The 20,672-nt window shown below is 34.9% G+C and overlaps 1 protein-coding gene across 6 annotated transcripts in view; it reads right to left on the minus strand.

Annotated features, from left to right (window-relative positions):
* Window positions 1-13: 13 nt before the first annotated feature.
* The window catches only part of LOC118733700 (protein retinal degeneration B), a 49,783-nt gene continuing 29,124 nt past the window's right edge, over window positions 14-20,672 (minus strand). For 3 of the 6 annotated variants that reach the window (XM_036463218.1, XM_036463219.1, XM_036463217.1), the window contains 15 exons: window positions 12,599-12,900; window positions 12,326-12,473; window positions 11,998-12,189; window positions 11,473-11,895; window positions 11,133-11,398; window positions 6,918-6,947; window positions 6,686-6,761; window positions 6,327-6,617; window positions 5,603-6,259; window positions 5,372-5,539; window positions 5,172-5,309; window positions 4,821-4,969; window positions 3,696-4,514; window positions 3,449-3,621; window positions 14-105 (listed from right to left, as the gene is read on the minus strand). In XM_036463218.1, coding sequence (XP_036319111.1) covers window positions 33-105; window positions 3,449-3,621; window positions 3,696-4,514; window positions 4,821-4,969; window positions 5,172-5,309; window positions 5,372-5,539; window positions 5,603-6,259; window positions 6,327-6,617; window positions 6,686-6,761; window positions 6,918-6,947; window positions 11,133-11,398; window positions 11,473-11,895; window positions 11,998-12,189; window positions 12,326-12,473; window positions 12,599-12,676 — 3,681 coding nt within the window. In that variant the 5' untranslated portion in view covers window positions 12,677-12,900 and the 3' untranslated portion in view covers window positions 14-32. Of the gene's footprint in view, window positions 106-736; window positions 883-1,321; window positions 1,614-3,448; window positions 3,622-3,695; window positions 4,515-4,820; window positions 4,970-5,171; window positions 5,310-5,371; window positions 5,540-5,602; window positions 6,260-6,326; window positions 6,618-6,685; window positions 6,762-6,917; window positions 6,948-11,132; window positions 11,399-11,472; window positions 11,896-11,997; window positions 12,190-12,325; window positions 12,474-12,598; window positions 12,901-20,672 lie in introns of those variants that run through there. The other 3 variants (XM_036463221.1, XM_036463222.1, XM_036463220.1) reach the window with 3 other exon arrangements.

The raw sequence follows: 20,672 nt of genomic DNA on the forward strand, positions 1-20,672 counted from the left end.
GCGCTCATCTGTCTTTTTTTTTGTATTTACATTTAGTGAAGACTTAGATAGGTTTTTCGCTTCAGGTAACCACTGCGAATGGGCGAAGATAATCCAGTTTCGTTGCTATTTTTGTTATTTCATTTTGATTGAGTTTGTTGTAGTTGACGGTGTTGGATAGTTACACATATAGTGAGAAAGAGATAAAGACGTAGCGGTTTTGGAGTGATGATGGATGTAGAAGAGATAGCAGTTACATATTTGTTGATGAAATGGGAAGAGAGTATACATACAAACAAAAATAATAAAAAATTTATGAGTACAAAAGCGTATTCGATGAGACTTATTTAGAAATAGAGCTTATGGTGATATACATTTATACATATAAGATTATTTGTGACCAATCGAATTAACTCACAATGTGACCAGATTGCCAAAAAAAAGTACCAATATTTTACAACATTAAATTTCAACTAATTTTGTGTAGTTTATGAATGATAATTTAGTTTTTGGTTTCTTTTGTGTAGATATTTTTGGTTTTTTAATGATGTTTTTTAAATTAGTCTTAAATTTATTTAATCTACAATTTTTAACATAATTTTTTTGTAGTTGTTTTTTTTTATATTTTTGTTTAGTTTAAGTCAAAGTTTTATTTAATTGCTGATTTGAATGTTTTTTCGTGTTTTTTTTATGTAAAAATTAAGCGTAGGTGTTAATAAAATTTACCATTTTATTGTTTGATTTATTTGCTTGCTTGTTTGTTGCTGTTGTAGTTTTGATTGTTTTTGCTTTTTACTTGCGTTTCGCATAAAATGATCTTGTTGTTGTTGGTGGTTTTGGTGAATACGAGACAAAGGTGTGACATTCGCAATTTACATTAAAGCATCCGGTTGCTCATGCAGCCTAAATACACAAGAAACGGTACAAAATGATTGATGAGGATAGCGGTGGGTGGTTGTGGTGTGGTGTTCAAATTGGTGGTTTTTAAAATGTGAAATAAAAATTGTATACAGCAAATATTCGACGAAGTTTTGAATAGGTTGCGGAAAAGGTGATGATATGGTGGTGGTTTTAGGTGTTGGTTGTTTTCGTTTTTTTTTTTTTATGATGTTTCGAGTTGGTAGTTTCAGTTGTGGAAGCGTTTGCAATGTGTCCATATAAACACGTTTAAATCAGGTATAAACGAAAGTCAATGGGGTAAGAAATGAAATCCAAAGAGAAACAATATGAAAGAAACATATCGTAAATTCAAATTCAATAAATAATTTCATTTGCATTGGTTAGTTATTAGTACAAACATACATATGCACAGCTATAAATATTTATTTACATAAACTAATCTAAATAAGTACTATAATGTATTTTAAATTTTTAATTTTTTATTTTTTCGCTAAATAATTGCACACTTTTAACCACTAGCGTGTAATGATATGTGTTTGTGGTTTAACTAATTCGAAATAAAGCAAATAAATTCGTCAAAATTTTGATCGCTTAGAAAATACTAAGCTAAGTGCTGTTAATATTCCCATCACTGGCTGCTTGTTACATACATATGTACATACGTATGTATGTATGTGCGTACATATTTACATATATTAGTAGCTCATTCGTCTGCAGTTTTCTCATATGCGTTGCTGTTAAAGTAAACATAATTTTTAAAAGAAAAATAAACAAAATAATAAAATATCAACATTCAATCTTAATTCGAAAAACAAACAAAACATATAAACACAAAGTGTAAGTAATTTGTAAAAAATTTTAAAACATAAAATTGTTTTAAAAAATTCGAACAACAACACATCGCTATTCAACAACCAGACAAATGTTTTTTCTATCGTACTTACATATTTAGTTATTTATGTACATACTATACATTTTTAAGATGTTATTAACTAGAACAACTAGTGATGTGAAATGTTTAATTTTTGGTATGGTCACAATGATAATCATGTTCTGGTAGATATACTCGAGAATTTAAACACGCTTCGAAACTTAACCTACGACGAGTCGTATCAGTAACATCTGAGAACAATTCACTTTCAAATATCGGTAATGCGTTGAAATTAATAAATTATTAGCCAATCACCGCTTGCTAAGCCGGCACCTTAAAACATCTTTCGAACTGTAAAACAAACATTCAAAAATCTTTCTTAAATCTCTATCTTTCGAGTAACAAACATTCACGAGAGAAAAGGTATGGCAAACCTATTCAAAAAACATTTTCGAAAAAATTTTTTCTTAAACCTCTATCGTTTGAATTCGAAATTAAAGTTCTGTTCTAATTTAATTAAATTTATTGGGTGGCAACCCTCTTAAGAACCATCAAGATTTCTTAAACCTCTCGGTTAAATACAACGACTGCTTTATGACTGCATGAAATCGAAATCGTCGATAATAATGTTTAACTGGGAGGTAGTGATAACCGGACATTGAACAACCGGCCCTAAGTAATAGGACTAACAAAAATTGTTAATCTTGTTTTAAGATGAGGCCAGTACACCCTAGGTGGGTTCGTTAATGAGTAAAATTGCTGAGTCTGGGGAAATACGGCTATATTGAGTCACGTTGAGTATAACTTTCTCAGAACCTATGCGCGCCATTTGAGACCAAACCAGTTTTAAGACAAGGCGATTTACTCTCAAGCGACTTTTTTCAATTTGATACTGGAAATCATAATAAGAACTGCCAATCTGAATCGCAGCGACACCGTATACAGTAAAAGAACGATTCTTCTGACAAATGCAGATCATATTTACATCGTCGGCCTGAGACCCATGGACGTCAGCATTTTCTAGCTCGAACTTTAAAATTTTTCAAATTTCAGAACCAAACCCTTGACAGAACCAGTTTTCTTTACAATTACTAAAGTAATTGCTTCATCTATGCATTTAAGTGTTTCGTTAAGAAAATATTTTTTCGGATTGATCAACAATGACCTGCACACTGGTCAAAAAAAAAAACAAGTTTTCTGGGGCTCAGATTCAAGTTCTAATTTTCGCTCAATGAAGATTTTAGTTTTTGCTGAACCAAAGAATTTATAGATGGGCTAACGGTGCACCAAGCGCTGAAGAGTTCTCAAAGTTCTGAAAGCTCTTCCTTTCCATAAATGAACAGTAAGTCGATAAATTGATAACACTTTACTGAAAATAATGCTATAAGTCGTAAAAAAAACTTTTTTTTTGTATAACTTGTAACCACTACTCATTTGCAGTTAATTTTTGTTTTACAAAATAATTGAAGAATTTACAAAAAATAGTGTACCAAAACAACTGGTTTCATTGTGACCATCCAAACCAAAACGAAAAACATAAACAAAAAAGCTAACTAAGTAAAATCCCTCTAGCCAAGTCGTTTGGTGTGTTTATTTATAAATACATTTGTACAACTATTTAGTATCAATACGTGTAAGAATATACACGAGGACGTTACAACATTTAACAAGAAATTCTAAACAATCACATTCACATACCTTCTGCGACGTGGATTCGATGCCTGGCCAGGTAAATTGAAACACCCACGCGGTATTACCATGCGCGCATTACCCTTGGCAGGACGAGAACCGCCCACTACCTGCAGACCAGCTAAATGTGCAGCGTAGCCATCACTCAATACCGTGGCACTCGATTGCAACTTTTTGCTAACCTAAAAATGCAAAATATATATAAAAATAATTCACCAACGATTGCCCATCCAGCCCCTCATCCAAACAAACTTACCTTGCCCACAATGAATATCTGATCGGCCCGCAAACCAACATTTGCGTAAACAGTTATATCTTTGCTGCTACCATAAGCAGCCACAATTGAGATTCCATGATTTTGCACTAAATTATTCAAGTATGCGGTCTTGTGTCCAAGTGGATCAGTGAGTAATCCATCAGCGAATGAGATCAGCCCATGTGGGAAGTTGTGCTGGCTTAGCCATGATACCACCCGCTGCTGTTGCATATCCGGCCGTCCGGTGATGTAGATCAACAAGTAGCCCAACTCTTGCCAATGGCGACAGACATCAACTGCGCCAGCGCGTACCTTTGGATCACGCCCCGTCACCGACATTGACGCCGTAAAGGAACCATCAATACTAAAGACTACACATTCAGTCATTGGCGGCACTATGGCTACATAGCAATCAACGGATGTGTGATCGCCGCGCACTATCATTTTCACCGGGTAAATGCCATAGCCCAACGCGACTTGTTCGGGAATGGTATATGCAATGCGGCCATTTTTATCGGTCAACTCAGTGGCAAGGAATGTCCATTCTCCAGCTGGTGGATCTTTCATTAGATGTATATCGACCTTTTCGCCGTGCAAAGTAATCATATCGAGAGGGCCATACATGAAACGTGCATTGAGGCGTTGTTCTCGTCCTTCTAAAACTATAACATCGTTGGCGCGATGATTAGCGGCTACATTTTTCAGTTTCACTGAAGTGCGTTTTTTCATCCATTTCTCACGTGGCTGACTTGGATGGAAGGTGACTGTGTCTTTGTCACCGGCAGAGCCGACAAATGGAATGCCATCGAATTTACCAATCTGAAATATTTTATTTTTAAAAGTAATTAAGTATTTAAGTAGTTTGACAAAGAAAAAAAAAACTATGTATTTATTGAGAGGTGATTCGAAGACACGAAACAGTACTCCCTGATCAAAAAGGAAAGTGGAGAGTGGGAACAGTTAGTTAAGGATGGCATCACTTCTAAAACATACAGAATCTTTACTTTTCTACGAAAACTCTTAACAGAGAAGAAAGCAATCGTTATAGAGTGAGAACAGTTTTACATGGCTGGGAACACTTTTTGGGAACAGATGGAATTTTCACCAATAAATTTAAATACTCACCTGGCGCAGAATGAACGCAATTACATCCGCACTTTCCCAGTAACTAGCATGGAATAGATGCGGCAAGGCATGAGCTGGAAAATTACTCAAGCCTTCCGGGCAATACAAAGCGTAATCTAAACGCTTTGTGCCCCACCATTTCATTTGGACTGGAAATAAATAGGATATATTTAATAAATATCAGTGATTTGAAAAGCATTCGCTGTAAATGCGAACTAAAATCATTTTAAAAATACTTCACAAACATGGATGGGTTTAGAAATAGGATAAATCTAACTATGTGTTTAAAAATTTACTTTTCAGAACTGTACTGTAGTATCTAAGGATTCTAAGTGTTTACTAGCAACTTACGTGAGTGGATGGTACTTAGCGATACATTTTCAATTAGACCAGAAATAGTACTTTGAATTGAGGCATCTGATAGACGTCGGCCGGACAGAATATTGTTAGCATCGCTAAAGTGCTGTGGATGCGATTGAATGACCTCCACTGCAGGAAAAAAAACCATTTAGATTCACAAAAATGTTAATCCAAATATTTGAAAAACTTACGTAAATGATATGGCTGCCCATTACCCAGCGGATACTTGGCATACCGTGGCACATTTACCGGCGCCAATATGGAAAACCTAGCGCTGAGCAATGGCTCCAGTCGGGAAGCAATTGGATCGGTAGGATGGAATAAATTGTACACCTGATTACAGTTTGGGCGTGCCAGCGCTATGCAGAAAACAACTTGGCATAGTTAGAAAATTGTTCCTCCCTCAATTCCAAAACACTTACCCGCCTTGGCATCATGCAGTTTACGTGCTGCCAACACGATGGAAAGCGGCGAACCGAACATGAAGAAATCGCCTACTTCAAAGTCTAATTTGCCACTACGAGAATCACTCGATGATGAGCGTCGACGACGCGGCGAAGGGGCCACCAAAAGACGTTTTGCATCCAAATCTGAGTCATTGAAGCGGTCATCGTCGTCGGTGCGCGATGAGCGACTTCCACCACCATCCGAACCATTGCTACGGCACAGCGCCTCGTAGGCCAACAGCGAACCCATCGAATCACCCAGCATTACCACTTGACCGGCGAAACCATGACCCTCTTCGGATTTAATAAACTCATGATAGACAATATTCGCTGCAGTCACTGTCTTATTAACGGTATCTTGAAATTCTGGCGAAGCGACCGATAGCAGTGGTATTGCGCCAATTGGTATATCAGCTATATTTGGTATATCCGCCGCCGATGGCGATGCATCGAATGAGTATGGACTAAGACTTGAAAGTATGCCCAGCGCATCGGTACAAAAGGAGGGACATGGCACCATTTTAATTGTGACATGACTCAATAGACTGGGATAATGTTGGCGCATAACGCCCTCAAAAGCGCCACGAAATGTGGTAATGTCTGACTTCTTGGCGGTCAGCTCGCTGGTGGCGTCTAAAAGTAATATGAAACATATATGTAAAAGTAAAGCTGAGTGGAACACATTTTCCTTGCTACTTACCTAAGACGCTGCCCGCATGCACTACAAGTATGAGTATGGTGGTGGAACAAGATGGCGCGCCGGGCGAACCCGGTGGCGACGCATCATGGGTGCGATCTACGCTAGCCGAAGAACGCAGCTGTCGCTTATTGCCACGCTCGGAGGCAACACGCATTAGGAAGTCTTGATTGAAAATACTGTCTTCTTGACTGTCTTTATACGCGACACCACTACTCGGTGGCGGACTGTCGTCACCTTCGCCGAGCAGCTCAAGCGAACTCCATTTGGCGAGGGAGTTGGTCTCGTTGGTATCTGAGAAAAAAAAACAAAAGAGTTGTAAGAGATGGTAACATACATAAAAATCTGAATTCAGTACACACCAACGCAATCGAAGAACTCTTCATCGGAGTTGGATTTGGTGTCCACCTCCAGGCGCTCCATGCGCCAATTTGCAACCTAAAAGGGGGAATTTATTTGCATTAATTTTTGGTTTGATGAACAATAAGTTATTGTGCATTTTTAGTTTCGTTTGGAAACTGGAAATTTTCTACATGAAATTCAAGTAACCCAACAAAAGAACTGAATACATTCATTAGTATAAAAAAAACTTACATTTTTATGGTGAACATTCTTAGCATGCGGCTTTTAGTAGATTTCGTTTTTGTAAAAATATCAAACAAAACAGTTAAATTAAATATAGGGAAGCCAGAAAAATGCATAGTTTGAAAACAAAGAAAAGGTACTTGAATATCTTGAAGGCATTAATTTTGAGAATTAAAAAAAAACTCGCTTAGTTGGATTGCGTAAAATGGCAGCTAAAAAGGCCTTGACTTGGCTACAAATAAATGAAACTGCACTTAAAACTGTTTTAGCTCATTCAAAAATAAAATAGTCCACATTATAATAGAACGAATTACTTCAAAGGATCGCAAAACAAAATTGTACAAATTTGGTCTTTCAGACGTCGCTTTCTAGAATGTTCTTTCACACAAAAATCAGTCAATTCAGGGGCATTTTATCACGAGACATATGCATGTACATTAGGGTGGTTCAAAAATACATGCGGGGAGAAGAAAATTTAAAAAAAAAAAAGCTCTCACCTCCTAGGATTTTTCTAAATGGGAAAAGGAATACCCGCATCTTTATACCCGAGCGCACTTGTGCACAAGGGTATTATAACTTTGTTCACATAACGGTTGTTTGTAACAGGCAAAACGAATCGAGATAGATATAGACAAATGTATACATAAATGATCAGAATGAAACGAGAAATCGATTAAGCGGTGACTGTCTGTCCGTCCGTCCGTCCGTCCGTCTGTCCGTCCGTCTGTGCACACGATAACTCGAGTAAAAATTAACATATCTTAACAAAACTTGGTACGTGTACTTCTTTCGGGCGTAGGACGGATAGTATTGAAAATGGGCAAAATCGGACGATAACCACGCCTACCTTCCATATAACGGTAATTTTCAGAAATACGAAAACTGCGATATTTTAGTAACTACTGAAGATTATTCACTCAAAATTGATATTTATAATAATTTTGAGACGAAAAATAAGAAAATTATAAATTTTTGAAAAATGGGCGTAGCCACGCCCACTTATGGTTACATGTGTATATCTTGGCAACCGCTCCACCGATTTCTTCCAAACTTGGCACAATTGTTGGCTTTGGTGCGGCATACCAATTGGCCGAAAATTTTTAAAATGGGACAATAACCACGCCTACATCCCATATAACGGTAATTTTCAGAAATACGAAATCTTCGATAAATCAGTAAATATTAGAGCTAATTTATTCAAAATTTGTGCTTGCAACAATTATTTACCAAAAAATACGTTTATGATAACATTTTGGAAAATGGGCGTGGCACCGCCCACTTATGATCACATATATGTATCTCGGTAGCCGTTTAACCAATTTGTACCAAACTCGGTATAGTTATTGTGCTTGCCACATAAAAGAAAAAACGTTCAAAATAATTGAAATCGGACTAAAATTGAGGCCGCTTTTCATATAACGGTAAATTTCAGAAGTGCTTGAAACTTCAATATTTCGAAATTTAAGGACGCTAATTTACTCAAAATGGATACACCCCGGTTTACCATGTAGCGGTAGCTTTCGGAAAGGTGAAAATCATATATTTAATACTTGCGCCGGGTATTTAATGTTCGGCTCCGCCCGAACTTAGACTTTCTTACTTGTCTTTTATTAAAATAATGATATTTAGAACTGTACCAAAGCCCATGAAGTTTTCCATGTATTTTATATGGGGAAAACACGTTTTCATAGAAATGGTATAGAATTCTTGAAAATCAGTATTTTCGATCGGAAAACTCTGTGGCTTTGAGGCAGTTTTAAATTTAATTTTTTTTTAACAAAGAATAAGGGTATTTTGAGAGAAATCGCCAATTGCTTCTCGAAAAAAGCGTCAAGTCAAGACACAAAAAAAAATATATATATTTAATTGCATTGAGTTAAATAAAATTCATATTAATGTACTGAAAACTAAATTTCCTTATAAAAGTGATATATTTATCAGCGGTTTTTATATCGAGTTTTTTAAATTGGAAAATAGCCTAAAAACTTAAGAGAAAATATAATTTTTACCCATATGGTATAGTATCCGGATACCGTTAGAAATGCATACCCATATTTACTTTTTATGAACAGATTTTTAATCGTTTCGTATATGTATTGTACATAAGATATACGGAAACTTTTTTCAAAAATCCTTAGAGTTTAAAAAATAGGCCTCAAATGAAAAGTTTGCTATCTACTTTTAGAATATATAAAAATCTTTTATTTTTGAATTAAAGATTCCTGTGTTATAGGGCTAATATCCCAATAGTAGGTATTCTAAAAAAGCAAAAAAAAAATAAAACAAAAAATTTAAAAATCGGCATTCAAAATCTCGCACCAGCTTTGAAAAAGGTGTAATTTTTATTATCCACTTATGACGCACTGAGAAAGAATCATAAATTGTTCGTCGAAATCGTCAACTCGTCATGGCAACACTGGTTGTGGTGCCGAATGGAACAAAATGTTTGCGAAATTCTCAAAAATATTCCAAATTATTGAGGACTATCCGCTTCGGAAGATAAGTGTTCGTGCAGGATCCTACACCAAATACTGCAATATTGTTTCTTCATCTTTCTCATCTTGATCGCTTCTACAGATGTCGTGGGATATTACGTTCGTACATTGCCGGCCGATTAGGCTATGTTCTGGAATAACTATGGTTGCCAACATTTTCTAAGACATGTATAGTACTTTTTAAAAAAAATCTGAAAAAATATAGTACACTTTAAATAAGAAAAAGTAAAAAATGCTTTTTAAGTGTACATCTTTATATTTCTTTGAAAGTATCATATGCTTTATCGCAATCAATACTTAAGTTAATATAAATCAAGAGTTATCTTTTTATTGTCGCTTTACTTCTCTCATCTCATCATTTCACAATCTAAATAGAAAAAAAAACTCTTTTTGTGAATGCCGAAGTCGCAGGAATAGAGAGCATAAGCGAAATAATTTTAAGTGAATTTGGTAAATCTTTCTAAGGACCAAATTCGCAGTGCGTAGTTAATTCACAATCGACAGTTAACTACAGATTTTCAGTACAAAAATCTTTAGTTAACTACCGATTCTGTGTTAACTACGCACAGTGAATTTGGCCCTAAGTATTTTTAAAAATGTTGCCATTTTTGATCTGTGGACCCTTTGTTTCAAGGTATATTTCTTTTAATATTGTATAAATGTCATCAATTTTAAAACATTTCTTTCTTGAAAATTACTAAAATATATTTATATTTATAACTGATGAAATGTAGTATTTTTGCATACTATATTTTTTTCTAACAGTATATATTTAGTACGCAGACCCAAAAAATAGTACAATAGTATATATTATAGTACGGTTGGCAACCCTAGCAATAACAGAAGCTACATTTCTAATTGGCTGTGCTGCTCTATCCTCCCTAGCTAAGCGTCATATGTAATATAAGTCCTAGGTATTTCGTTCGTTCCGTTTCCCTGCTATTGATCTTTAACTGGGCACTCACCTAATTCCGAATTTAAGACCCTTCAGTTTTATACTCGTTCGATAAATTTCTTACACCCGGATTTGTGAGAGATGTGGTTTCGTTTTCGGGTAGACATTGTTAAAGGCCCCGCGATCTCTAAAAGGACAGTCAGTATAGTCTTTGTAGTGCAGTGATTTCTAAACTAGGTATATGAGTAAATGCAGTGCCCTTGATATAGTCGTGTTGGATAGTCGAGAATTTGCTTCCGATTTTGTCCCTATCATTAGCCCTTAAGATGGTACGTAGATATATTGTTCAGTCTAAAGTCATCTAGTAGTGTGCTTTCGCTTCAAAAAGGGCCACCAGTACCAGAGAAAATTAATCTACCACAAGTTGCAGGTTAGCGGAGATGATTCTGTCTGTCTGTGACTTATATGGTTAGAAGCTGCAGATAGAGCTCATGATAGTGTTTTACGAAGTCTGCTAAGATCTGAGGTGCCGTCTATGATTTGACAGAAGTCCTATCCCGATAACATTTCAGAAATATTTACTTGCAGAAATTCTCAAGCCTTTCCATTGTCTATTTTCAACCTTAATTCTCAGTTCCTTCATTGCTCTCCAAGATATTCAAAAGTACGCGCTCACATTGAAAGCAGAAGGCACAAACTCAGTCACATATATCGCAAAAATTAGCAACATTCACATTAATAAAAAAAAAACGTAAAACACCACTCCCAACACCAAAACTTTCCGAAATGATTATACCCATAACATTTAAACTCGCAAAACAAACTTCAACATACCTGCAAATCGAAGCTATGCGCCGATCCAACTGGTGAATGCAGTGCACCTTTCGAACCAAATTTCGTCTTAGTCATTTGTATGCTCTGCGAACGTGAACGTGCGCTCACTTCCTGTGCAGCCTCCTCATCTTCATCCTCATCCGAGGTTCCTTCAGCGCTTGGCGGTTCTTGGGTAACAATAGGTGGAGGCGCGCCACCAGACTTTCGACGTTCACTGCCCGTGCTGCCTGCAATGGGCCGCGCATGCAAGTCAGCCACGCTATCAGCTATTTAAAATAAAAATAAAGAGTTTGCAAAACTTGCTCTTAAATTAAATATTTTTTTTATCTCCTCCACGCACCATCCTCCGCATCACTCTCGCTCTCTTCGGCACCGCCCATTTTCTTTGCCAACGCTAGCTGCGTTTGACGCTCAATCTCACGTATATCTTCAATTGTCAGACCGTGCCACTCATCTTGCCACGCCCATGCCTGCCGATGTGCGCGCACCATGGTTTTCCGCAGTGCTACGTCGTGTATGAATTTCTCGAGCTTGGTTTGCATACCCCAGTAACGAAATTCGACACGACAGATTTTGTAGGCGCACATAAGCGACATATTGCGTGCTGTGGGCTGCTTCTTGCCCTTCACTTCGCGCCAATATTCCTCCAGCCAATCTTCGCTCAATGGACCGCGACCAGTTTTCTCAGATACAAATAGCTTAGGATCTTCCTCCTTTACATAATCACCGCCATAGAGTTGATCCTTGACGATGTCAATGACGTCTGCAATGGAGAATAGCGTGCAAAAGATGTGTGTTAAATATGAAGTTATAAAGAAATCAAAGTGCCAAAAAGATTGAAAAGATTAATTTGCTAAGCACTCACCCACAATGCGATTCCTCAGGTCGCTGCCGCTCAAATTGAATACATTTTCCTGATAACCATTATCTGGGAAGTAATATGTTTCAATGTCCAGCGAAAATTTCTCAACAAAGGGGCAGGTGTAGCGCGTGCGTGTGTAGGGATAAGCATTCCATGCTTCCTCCTCCACCGTCAGGGCGCTCTTTGGCAATAAACCTGTGTGGCAAAAAATATTATAGTACTCGTAATTTAGAATAATAGCAACAAAAACGGTAATAACTAAGTTTGGTATTAGCAACGCTGATTAAATTTAATTGAGTAGTTCGCATTAACCACTTGCCACTTAACTCACTTTTTATCCAACCGGGCAAATGGCTGCCCACATGATAGATTTTCTTCGTATACTGCCCACCATTCCCGCCGGGCCCATCTTTGTAGGGTTCATTAATGATAATTTCCACGCCACTTCCCTCGCCATGACTTTCTTCGCGACTTTTTTTCTGTAGTAAAGGGGGGGGGGGGGGGGGGGGGGTGGAAAGATAATTTGATTTAGTGATTTATATGAACTCGTTATTTGCTTTGATTGCAAGTTCAATGTTGTTGGCCAATGTGGTGCGCCACTTACCGCTATCATATACAACTGTGCGATGCGATATTCCTCGACCGTAAGCGGTAAGGGTATACGGTATTCTTTTATCAACATTTTGCTGTGCTGCGAGTGCTGGACGCTTTTCAGGGGGTGGACTCATATAACGCGTATTTTGTTTGTAGTCAGTTATTTGTGACTAAATACTTTCAACTTTCTAGTTACTTTGGTTACATTTAATTACTAACGCATTTTTGTTAAAGCAATTTTTGCTTTGTATGTTCGTGCGGGTACTACTTAGGTGGTTCATGTCTTGTATTGAAGTAATCGGGAGTAGAATTCTGTGAATTGGAAGCATACATATTTTCGTTATTAATTCACTATTACTTATAAGTATATGGACATCTTTAAGGCCATTGCTGAATTCATCTAAGCTTCAATTCAGGATATTTATGATAATGATTCCATTGAAACGGAATATGTATGTATACTAGGGTGGTCCTTAAAATGTCAACATTATGGAGCACCACTTTATTTTGTTCGACGTATAAAACAGCAATTTAGCTGTTGATATTTTTAAAGAACCACCCTAATGTATACGCTCGTATCAATTCGAAGTAAGATATAGCATTTTAGTAAATTTCACAAAATCGAATCTACGATGGATTTAGCAATAGGTCCGATTAGAATATTGATTCCTTTCTAATATTTTTACTAGTATCATATTATAAGTATGGTATGTGTTTACAAAAAAAAAAACAGTATACCTCTTTTGTTTGCAATTAAAAGATTACATTTTTATCTGGGGTTTCTACTGAAAAACCAAAAAAAAAAAAAACCAAATTTAAATTATGTTCGACAACTCAAAAGTATTCAGTTGCATACAACAATTAACATAAATTTGAAATATTCCATGTCAATCAGATCATGACTTCGACCAAAATTTTCAGAACTTCAAAACTGTATATTTTGAAGATGAGAGTTTCTACTTTCAGAGGCTTTGAGCGCCTGTCCGAAATTCAAAATAGCGTTTCTAACATGGTTTTCGAAAATCGAGAAACATTCAGTTTCAAACACGAGGAATATTACCAGGGTGTCAGTTTAAATTGCAGATTTTTAGGCCCCAATTACGAATACGCTATATCAAGTTTAGCAAATGCGGATACTCTTGACCTTTGAAAATATGCCCTTTAACCTGTAAAACACATCCCCCGTATTGAATTTGGGATAAATGTATGCTCACATTACGCGTTAAAGTAGACATCAGGATGCCAACGCTTTTTGCGAATTTAAGTAGAAATTTCAGCCCTAGTCTTGAGATGTCCTAAAACTTCTCGAATTGGTTGGCTCCCAAGCATTTTAGTCGAGTTTCTGATAGTTCAGGACATCGGCAGAGAAGATGCTTTGCCGATGTTTGTAAGTACCAGAATAAGAAGAGATGGACCCATTAAAATGTATACTTAAACGATCAGAACGTCGAGCTGAGTCGATTTAGCCATGTCCGTCTGTCCGTCTGTCTGTCTGTCTGTCCGTCTGTTTGTATGCAATCTAGTCTCTCAGTTTTCGAGATATCCGGATGAAATTTGGTAGGTGGGTGTATTTTTATAATGTATTAATCATTTGTCGGAACCGGAAGAATCGGACCACTATAACCTATAGCTCCCGTACTACTGATTGTTCAGATATAAGATTTTTCGTTATAACTCCTCCATTTAAGTAGATAGTAACATGAAATTTTGAAATGTTGTCACTCATTATCAAAAGAATACTTTCAGTGAAAATGGCGAAAATCGGGTCGCTATAACCTATAGCCTCCATACAACTGATTGTTCAGATATGAGATTTTTTGCCATAACTTCTCCATTTGTGCAGCTAGGAACATGAAAATTCTCACCCTTTTCACTCATTATTAACAGAATATTTACAGTGAAAATAACAAAGATCAGGTCACTATAACATATATCTCCCATTCAACTGATTGTTCAGTTATGAGAATTTTCGTTATGACTCCTCGATTTATGCAGGTAGGAACATGATATTTTGCAATACTTCCAACGATTATCAACAGAATTCATACAGTGAAAATAACAAAGATCGGGTCACTTTTACATATAGCTCCCATACAACTGATTGTTCAGATATGAGATTCTTTGTTATAACTTCTAAATATATGCAGCTAGAAACATGATATTTCGCACTATTTTCACTCATTATCAACAGATAGTTTACAGTAAAATTAACAAAGATCGGGTCACTGTAACTTATATATTGCCTCCATATAACTGATTGTTCAGATATGGGGTTTTAATGTAAAACTAATTTATTTGGACATCTAAAACCGATAAATTTCGTAAGCTATTGTATAAATAATAATACAAAGTCTACTGAGAAAATTGTCAAAATCTATGCTGTATAAGCCTTATCTCGTATACCATTGATTGTTCCTATACCAGTTTTTGCGATATATCTCCTTTATGTAGGAAGCTAAACCCATTAAATTGTGTTACCGGTTTACATACCGATCACACAGCAGTGAAAATCGCTTTGATTGGTGCTATATAAGGTATATCTTCCATACCTCTGATTGTTTAGATAAGATTTTTTATATATGTAACTCCTCTATCTATGTGTGCTGTGAATATATACATTTTTATTATTACCTTCCTCTTATTAGCTCGGGATGTAACTATGTAATATTGATGCGCCTAAAAGATGCAGCGATTTCTATTCTCAATTTACATACCTGATGACAGTACGAATGGCAACTATAATAGGGAGGTTTTAGTTTTTTAAACTATAATTTTATTTCAAATGCAGTAATCTGTTAAAGTAAAGTTTTCAGATGTTCATGAAAGGTATGAAGCCTTCGGCATAGCCGAAGACAGCACTGCTCTTACTTGTTAATTCTTTATTTTGTGTAAAGTTGGGATATTTATTTTGGTTTTTTCCATAACTTTTAGGTAAGTTATGGGATTTGGAGTTGAGGTCTACAGATAACTGAGGGTCGTCAGACACTTGGACACTTGTAGCTTATGCCAACTGAAACATCATCTGCATGAGCTGTTATGTTCGATTCTAAGTAAAAATGATGAGCAAACTACATATCACAAACGACGTTTGACCCTCCCAATTTTTAAAAGAAAAATCAGTGTATTGTATTTTTTTTTCTGAACGAAATTAATTTTCATTTACAAAATTATGTGTTTTCTTCATACAGTATACTGTCCTTTTTTGAAAATTGGGAGGGTCAAACTTCATTTTTGGTATATAGTTTGTTCGTCATTTTTGCTTAAAATTAATCATAGAATTAAATTTGCTATACACTTTCTTCGAAAATTTTGCTCCGAACAAATTACTCCGCACTAATTTTCATTCTTCTAATTTCATCTGTAGTTTGTTAACCCCAAGCGTCCATAGAAGTGGTGATAGCATTAAGTACTCCTTATAGTGCACCTTTATACACGTTCCGCCTGACATTTCTACGTGTCTAACTTATTACTAATTCAATTTTTAAGGTATGTTCAGTAAATAAATAAATGTTACTAATTCAATTTTTCGGAACAGTAACTCGAAACAATGTTAAATAGATGGAACGCCCTCGGTATATGTATATCGATGGTCCTGTGCAATAACGACGCAATTCAAAATTCAAAAATAAAAACTGTTACTACTGTTAAGTGGCTCTTATCTCTAATCCTTGTCTAATCCATTTGCATCCCTTACTAAAGAAAGCAGTAAGGATTGCTAAAGTAAGTACAAAAGATTAGACAAGGATTAGAGACATGAGCCACTTAACAGTAGTAACAAAGAATTTTGAATTGTGTCGCTTTGCACAGGGCCATCGATATATACCGAGGGCGTTCCATCTATTTAAAATTGTTTCGACTTACTGTTAAATGCTTCAGCTAAATCTATAAAGACTTCTTTTAGAGCGTATTTCCCACTTTCCATGGTATCTTCAATTCGTCTAATGACGTAATAATAGCTCAAGGGTTTTGTGGAGAAAAATTTTTAGGCTAATAGTCTTATAATGCATTTTGAAAGGCCACTTCTACAGTCCTCCACGATGTTGGTTTAACTTAACGAAGCTTTAAGATATGTATGTACATATGAATTGTGCACGGTCTGCATACATAGGCTTTCGAAAATCTTTTTTTTCTAATTTTTGAAGCAAGGCTGGTAAAATTCAATGTATTCTGCACCCATTCTTTTTTTTTTTGCTGCAGCCACTCAACTTTTTACGGCCTGCTTCACTCCTTCGCGTCTTTTCCCTGTTAACTCTGTGCAAAACAAATCTGTACATACATATGTCGTACATATGTTTCGATTTTCTAACAGTGCGGCCTAAGCAATATGTATACAACAAATTTTGAGTATTTATTCAACTTTTATAAACTCCAAGAGAGAAAATAAATGTGTGATTTTAAAAGTCTTTCATATATTTGAGAAATGACAGGCATTAAACACTGCGTAAAATATACCCCAGTTGGAATATTACATTCATTTAAAAGCAGAATTGTGTTTGCCAAAATCTGTGGACTAAACTGCCAATTAATCAATGGAAAGTTGAAAAAGAAAATATAAAAATGAATTGAAGAATAGGAAAACTCTCGCAAATAAAGTACAGCAACTTTTAATGTTTTTGCAATCAATGAAGCTAATAATTTATACGGCGGATGCATATGTATGAATGTATGCATGAAATTGGATAAGTATATCTATTTGTACTTTAAGGTATACTTACTCTAACATTTACCAGAAAAAATTTCCAACTGTAAAGTTATTGTAAGAAACACACCCTCCTTCGAAACCGTTGCCAAGCAAATACAATTTTAAGTGAAATATTTGGATTGGAATTATTAAATTTAACAAAATTTATGAATCACTTAGGGAAACCTGCAAATTATCTACGGTGCTCCCTAATGTATATAAACATGTGTTCATAAAAACTTTTTAATTGCACGCAATTAGAACTATGTATGTATAATTAGCTTTAGATATTTTAAATTTATATGCAATTTAATAGCTAAAAAAAAAAACTCATAAAATTCAGAAGTTGTAAAAACTTGGTTGTTAATTTTAATTGTTTTGCCCATACGTATACGTATTTCATTTAGGTTCCTTTGAAGAATAAACAATATTTATTAAAAATATCTAAGCAATTATTTCAATCTATGTAGCTTTTGCCAGCAGGCTCGCCCACGCTATATACCGTTTGACGTTATGCTATCAAATGTTAGAGCTGCACGTCAATCTATGCAGATTGCTATAAAATTCTGCTGATCACTTTGGTGCTCTTACTCAGATGATTTTCTTAATCGTGGCACTCTTCATATCTCTAATTCCTAGGGCTTCGGCGTTACAAATTTTATCTCAGAATATAGTCAATGTTTGTGCCAAATTTTAACTAAAACAGCCGTTTTAAATAGTGTGAAGATCAACTCATCTTTCGTAGATAGACTTTATATGTATGAATATAATTTAGATTCGTTTCAGTACCACATTGTTATATTTTATTTAACATTAAGGAAAAAATTAATTTATCAATTTTTTTTGAAACCTAGCAATATGTTGTAAACCTCGATGTAATATTTAAATTATTTAGATAATTAAGTAAGTTAAAGTTGACTTTTAAATAGGTAACAACCCTCTCCAAAAATATATTGGAGAAAAAGTTTTCTTCATTTTTTTTGCTTTATACCCAAAATAAAGTATTTGAATTAAATTTCAACTTAAATAGATTTAATATTACTACCAAAGTAGCAATTCTATAAAAATATTTTCCAAATCAAGCTTTTTTAAACCTCTATCGTTTGATACCCATATTAAAATATTTCATATATCTTATTAATTAAATAAATTCTGAATTTCTAAACAAAAGGCAACATTCTTTAATATAAAATTTAAGAAATAAAACCTTCTAAAGACTTTTATATTGACAGATTTGTATGCTAAAAGGTTCCAATTAACTTATTAATTAGACTGACTTAAACTTTTTGAGCAGTTGGTAACCCTATTAAAAATAATTTCAAATAAAGCTTTCTTATATTTCTCTCATTTGATACCCATATTAAAATATTTAATTTACTTTGTTTATTAAAATTAATTTTAAATTTCTAAACAGGTGGCAAGCCCCGCCAGAAATATTTTCAAACCAAAGCTGTTTTGAACCCCCCTCGTTTCACACCCATATTGGGATGTTTCACTTTCTAAACAGTTGGCAACCCTCCCTAGTTTGATATCCATATCAAGATATTTCTTTTAACTTGCTAATTGAAATTGAAATTGAATTTCTCAGCAGGTGGCATCTCTATTCACAAAAAAAAAATACTGCATGTTAATCCAGATAGCAACGTCAAGCCCTTTTAGCCAGAAATAGCAACAAACATATAAACTCTTGCACTCAAAAACTTTCACGTTTACATATAACATGCATTGGTAGGATTCGTAGAATTTTAAACCAAGTTTCTAAATATTTAAAGTCATTTAAAAAATTTAACTGAATATTGTGGTACTTAAAGATTTTTGCTTTTATCTGCAATAAAAAGTTATTATGTACCAGTATATCTCCACACGTACTTGTGTACTTTGTCGTAGTCAGTAATTTGGTGCGTCACACGAAGCGCCCGGCATTGGAATAATTAATTAATTAGATTAGTTGCCAAAACATTATACTTTGCTTAAAGATATTACAAAATCACTTGCGGCAAAAGCCACAAGTCACAGTACCATAAAAACAATAAATGGCAAACTATCATACATATTCGTACATTAGACTGCGTCACTCCCTATACAAAAAAAAATAAAAAATCGGTACTCTCTTTCCATTGGGATTATAAAATCTATTATATTCTAAGACGTCCACCAAAATATTTCGGCAAAATATTAAAATTTACGTGAGCTGGACCGATTTGAAAATACCTCAAAAAATTGAGCTTTTTATGAATAAAAATAGTTTCTTAAAGATTTTTTTTTTTAATCTTCTCAACTGACCAAACGGTTTAAGTTAAAAAAATTAGCACAAAAATATTTAAAAAAATTTTCAATGAAATCGTAATAATGAGATTTTTGCTGTTTTTTAACTTTTTTCAAAGACTGGTGTAAGAAAAACTTGAATAACTGGACCTAAACTATCCCGATTTAGACTTGTGAGGTATCATTGGAAAGGTATTTTCTCACCCTTTTTATTTGTTTGCTAATAAAGTCATTCAAACGATGAAAGAGAAAGGTAGGATGAACGAGTGTCATTCCAAGTTGAATTAAGATGTGTTGGCATTTGAAAAAAAAGGGACGTGAAAGAGTGAGAAAATACTTTTCTACTGATACCCTACAAGTCTAAATCTGAATAGTTTTTGCCCAGTTATTCAAGTTTGTCCTACAGTTAAAAAAAACAGCATTAAAAATCTTATTATTATGATGATAACATTTTTTAATATTTTTATGTAAATTTTTTAAATTTAAACTGTTTTGTCACCTGAGGGGATTTCTTCCAAAAAATCCTTTAAGAGACTATTTTTAGAGGTGTTTTCAAACAGGTCCAGCTCACGTAAATCTTAATAATTTTCCGAAATATTTTGGTAGAAGTCTTAGAATATAAAAGATTTTGTAATCCTGCCGGAAAAACCGCAATTTTTTTTTGGTGTTGCAGTCTAACGTACATATATAACTATTTAAATACCTTTGTGTATATATCTACATATGTAACTAAAACTGCGAATAGAACTGGGGCCGGGTCATAAAAGAAATGCCCTGTAGTAAAAGTTTACAGCTTTAATGACTTAGTAAAGTGATATCTAGTGACTTGAATTGGCATTGCCTCATGAAATCTTCTTTCAAAACTTGAAAGCAAATTCGTAATTGTCGTGCAAAAATAAATTTGTATTTGCAATTTTAAAATCAAACTTGTAAAGACAACTATTCTTTATGTTAAACCTGCTTCAAGGGTGGATTGAACGATGGGTTGCAGCTTGAAGACATGCTTGAGCGCTTTTTGTTATCGTCTCTAGTAAAATCGATTGTCTTTGTTGACATTCACTTGGAAGAAAATTTAATTTTCTACAGTGCAGTTCTTTTACAAAGAAAACGTTTCCGTATGTTACGGAAAACATGGCGT

Source organism: Rhagoletis pomonella, unplaced genomic scaffold (genome assembly GCF_013731165.1).
Source record: "Rhagoletis pomonella isolate Grant_MI unplaced genomic scaffold, Rhpom_1.0 Rhpom_scaffold_00002, whole genome shotgun sequence".
NCBI classification, from domain to species: Eukaryota; Metazoa; Arthropoda; class Insecta; order Diptera; family Tephritidae; genus Rhagoletis; species Rhagoletis pomonella.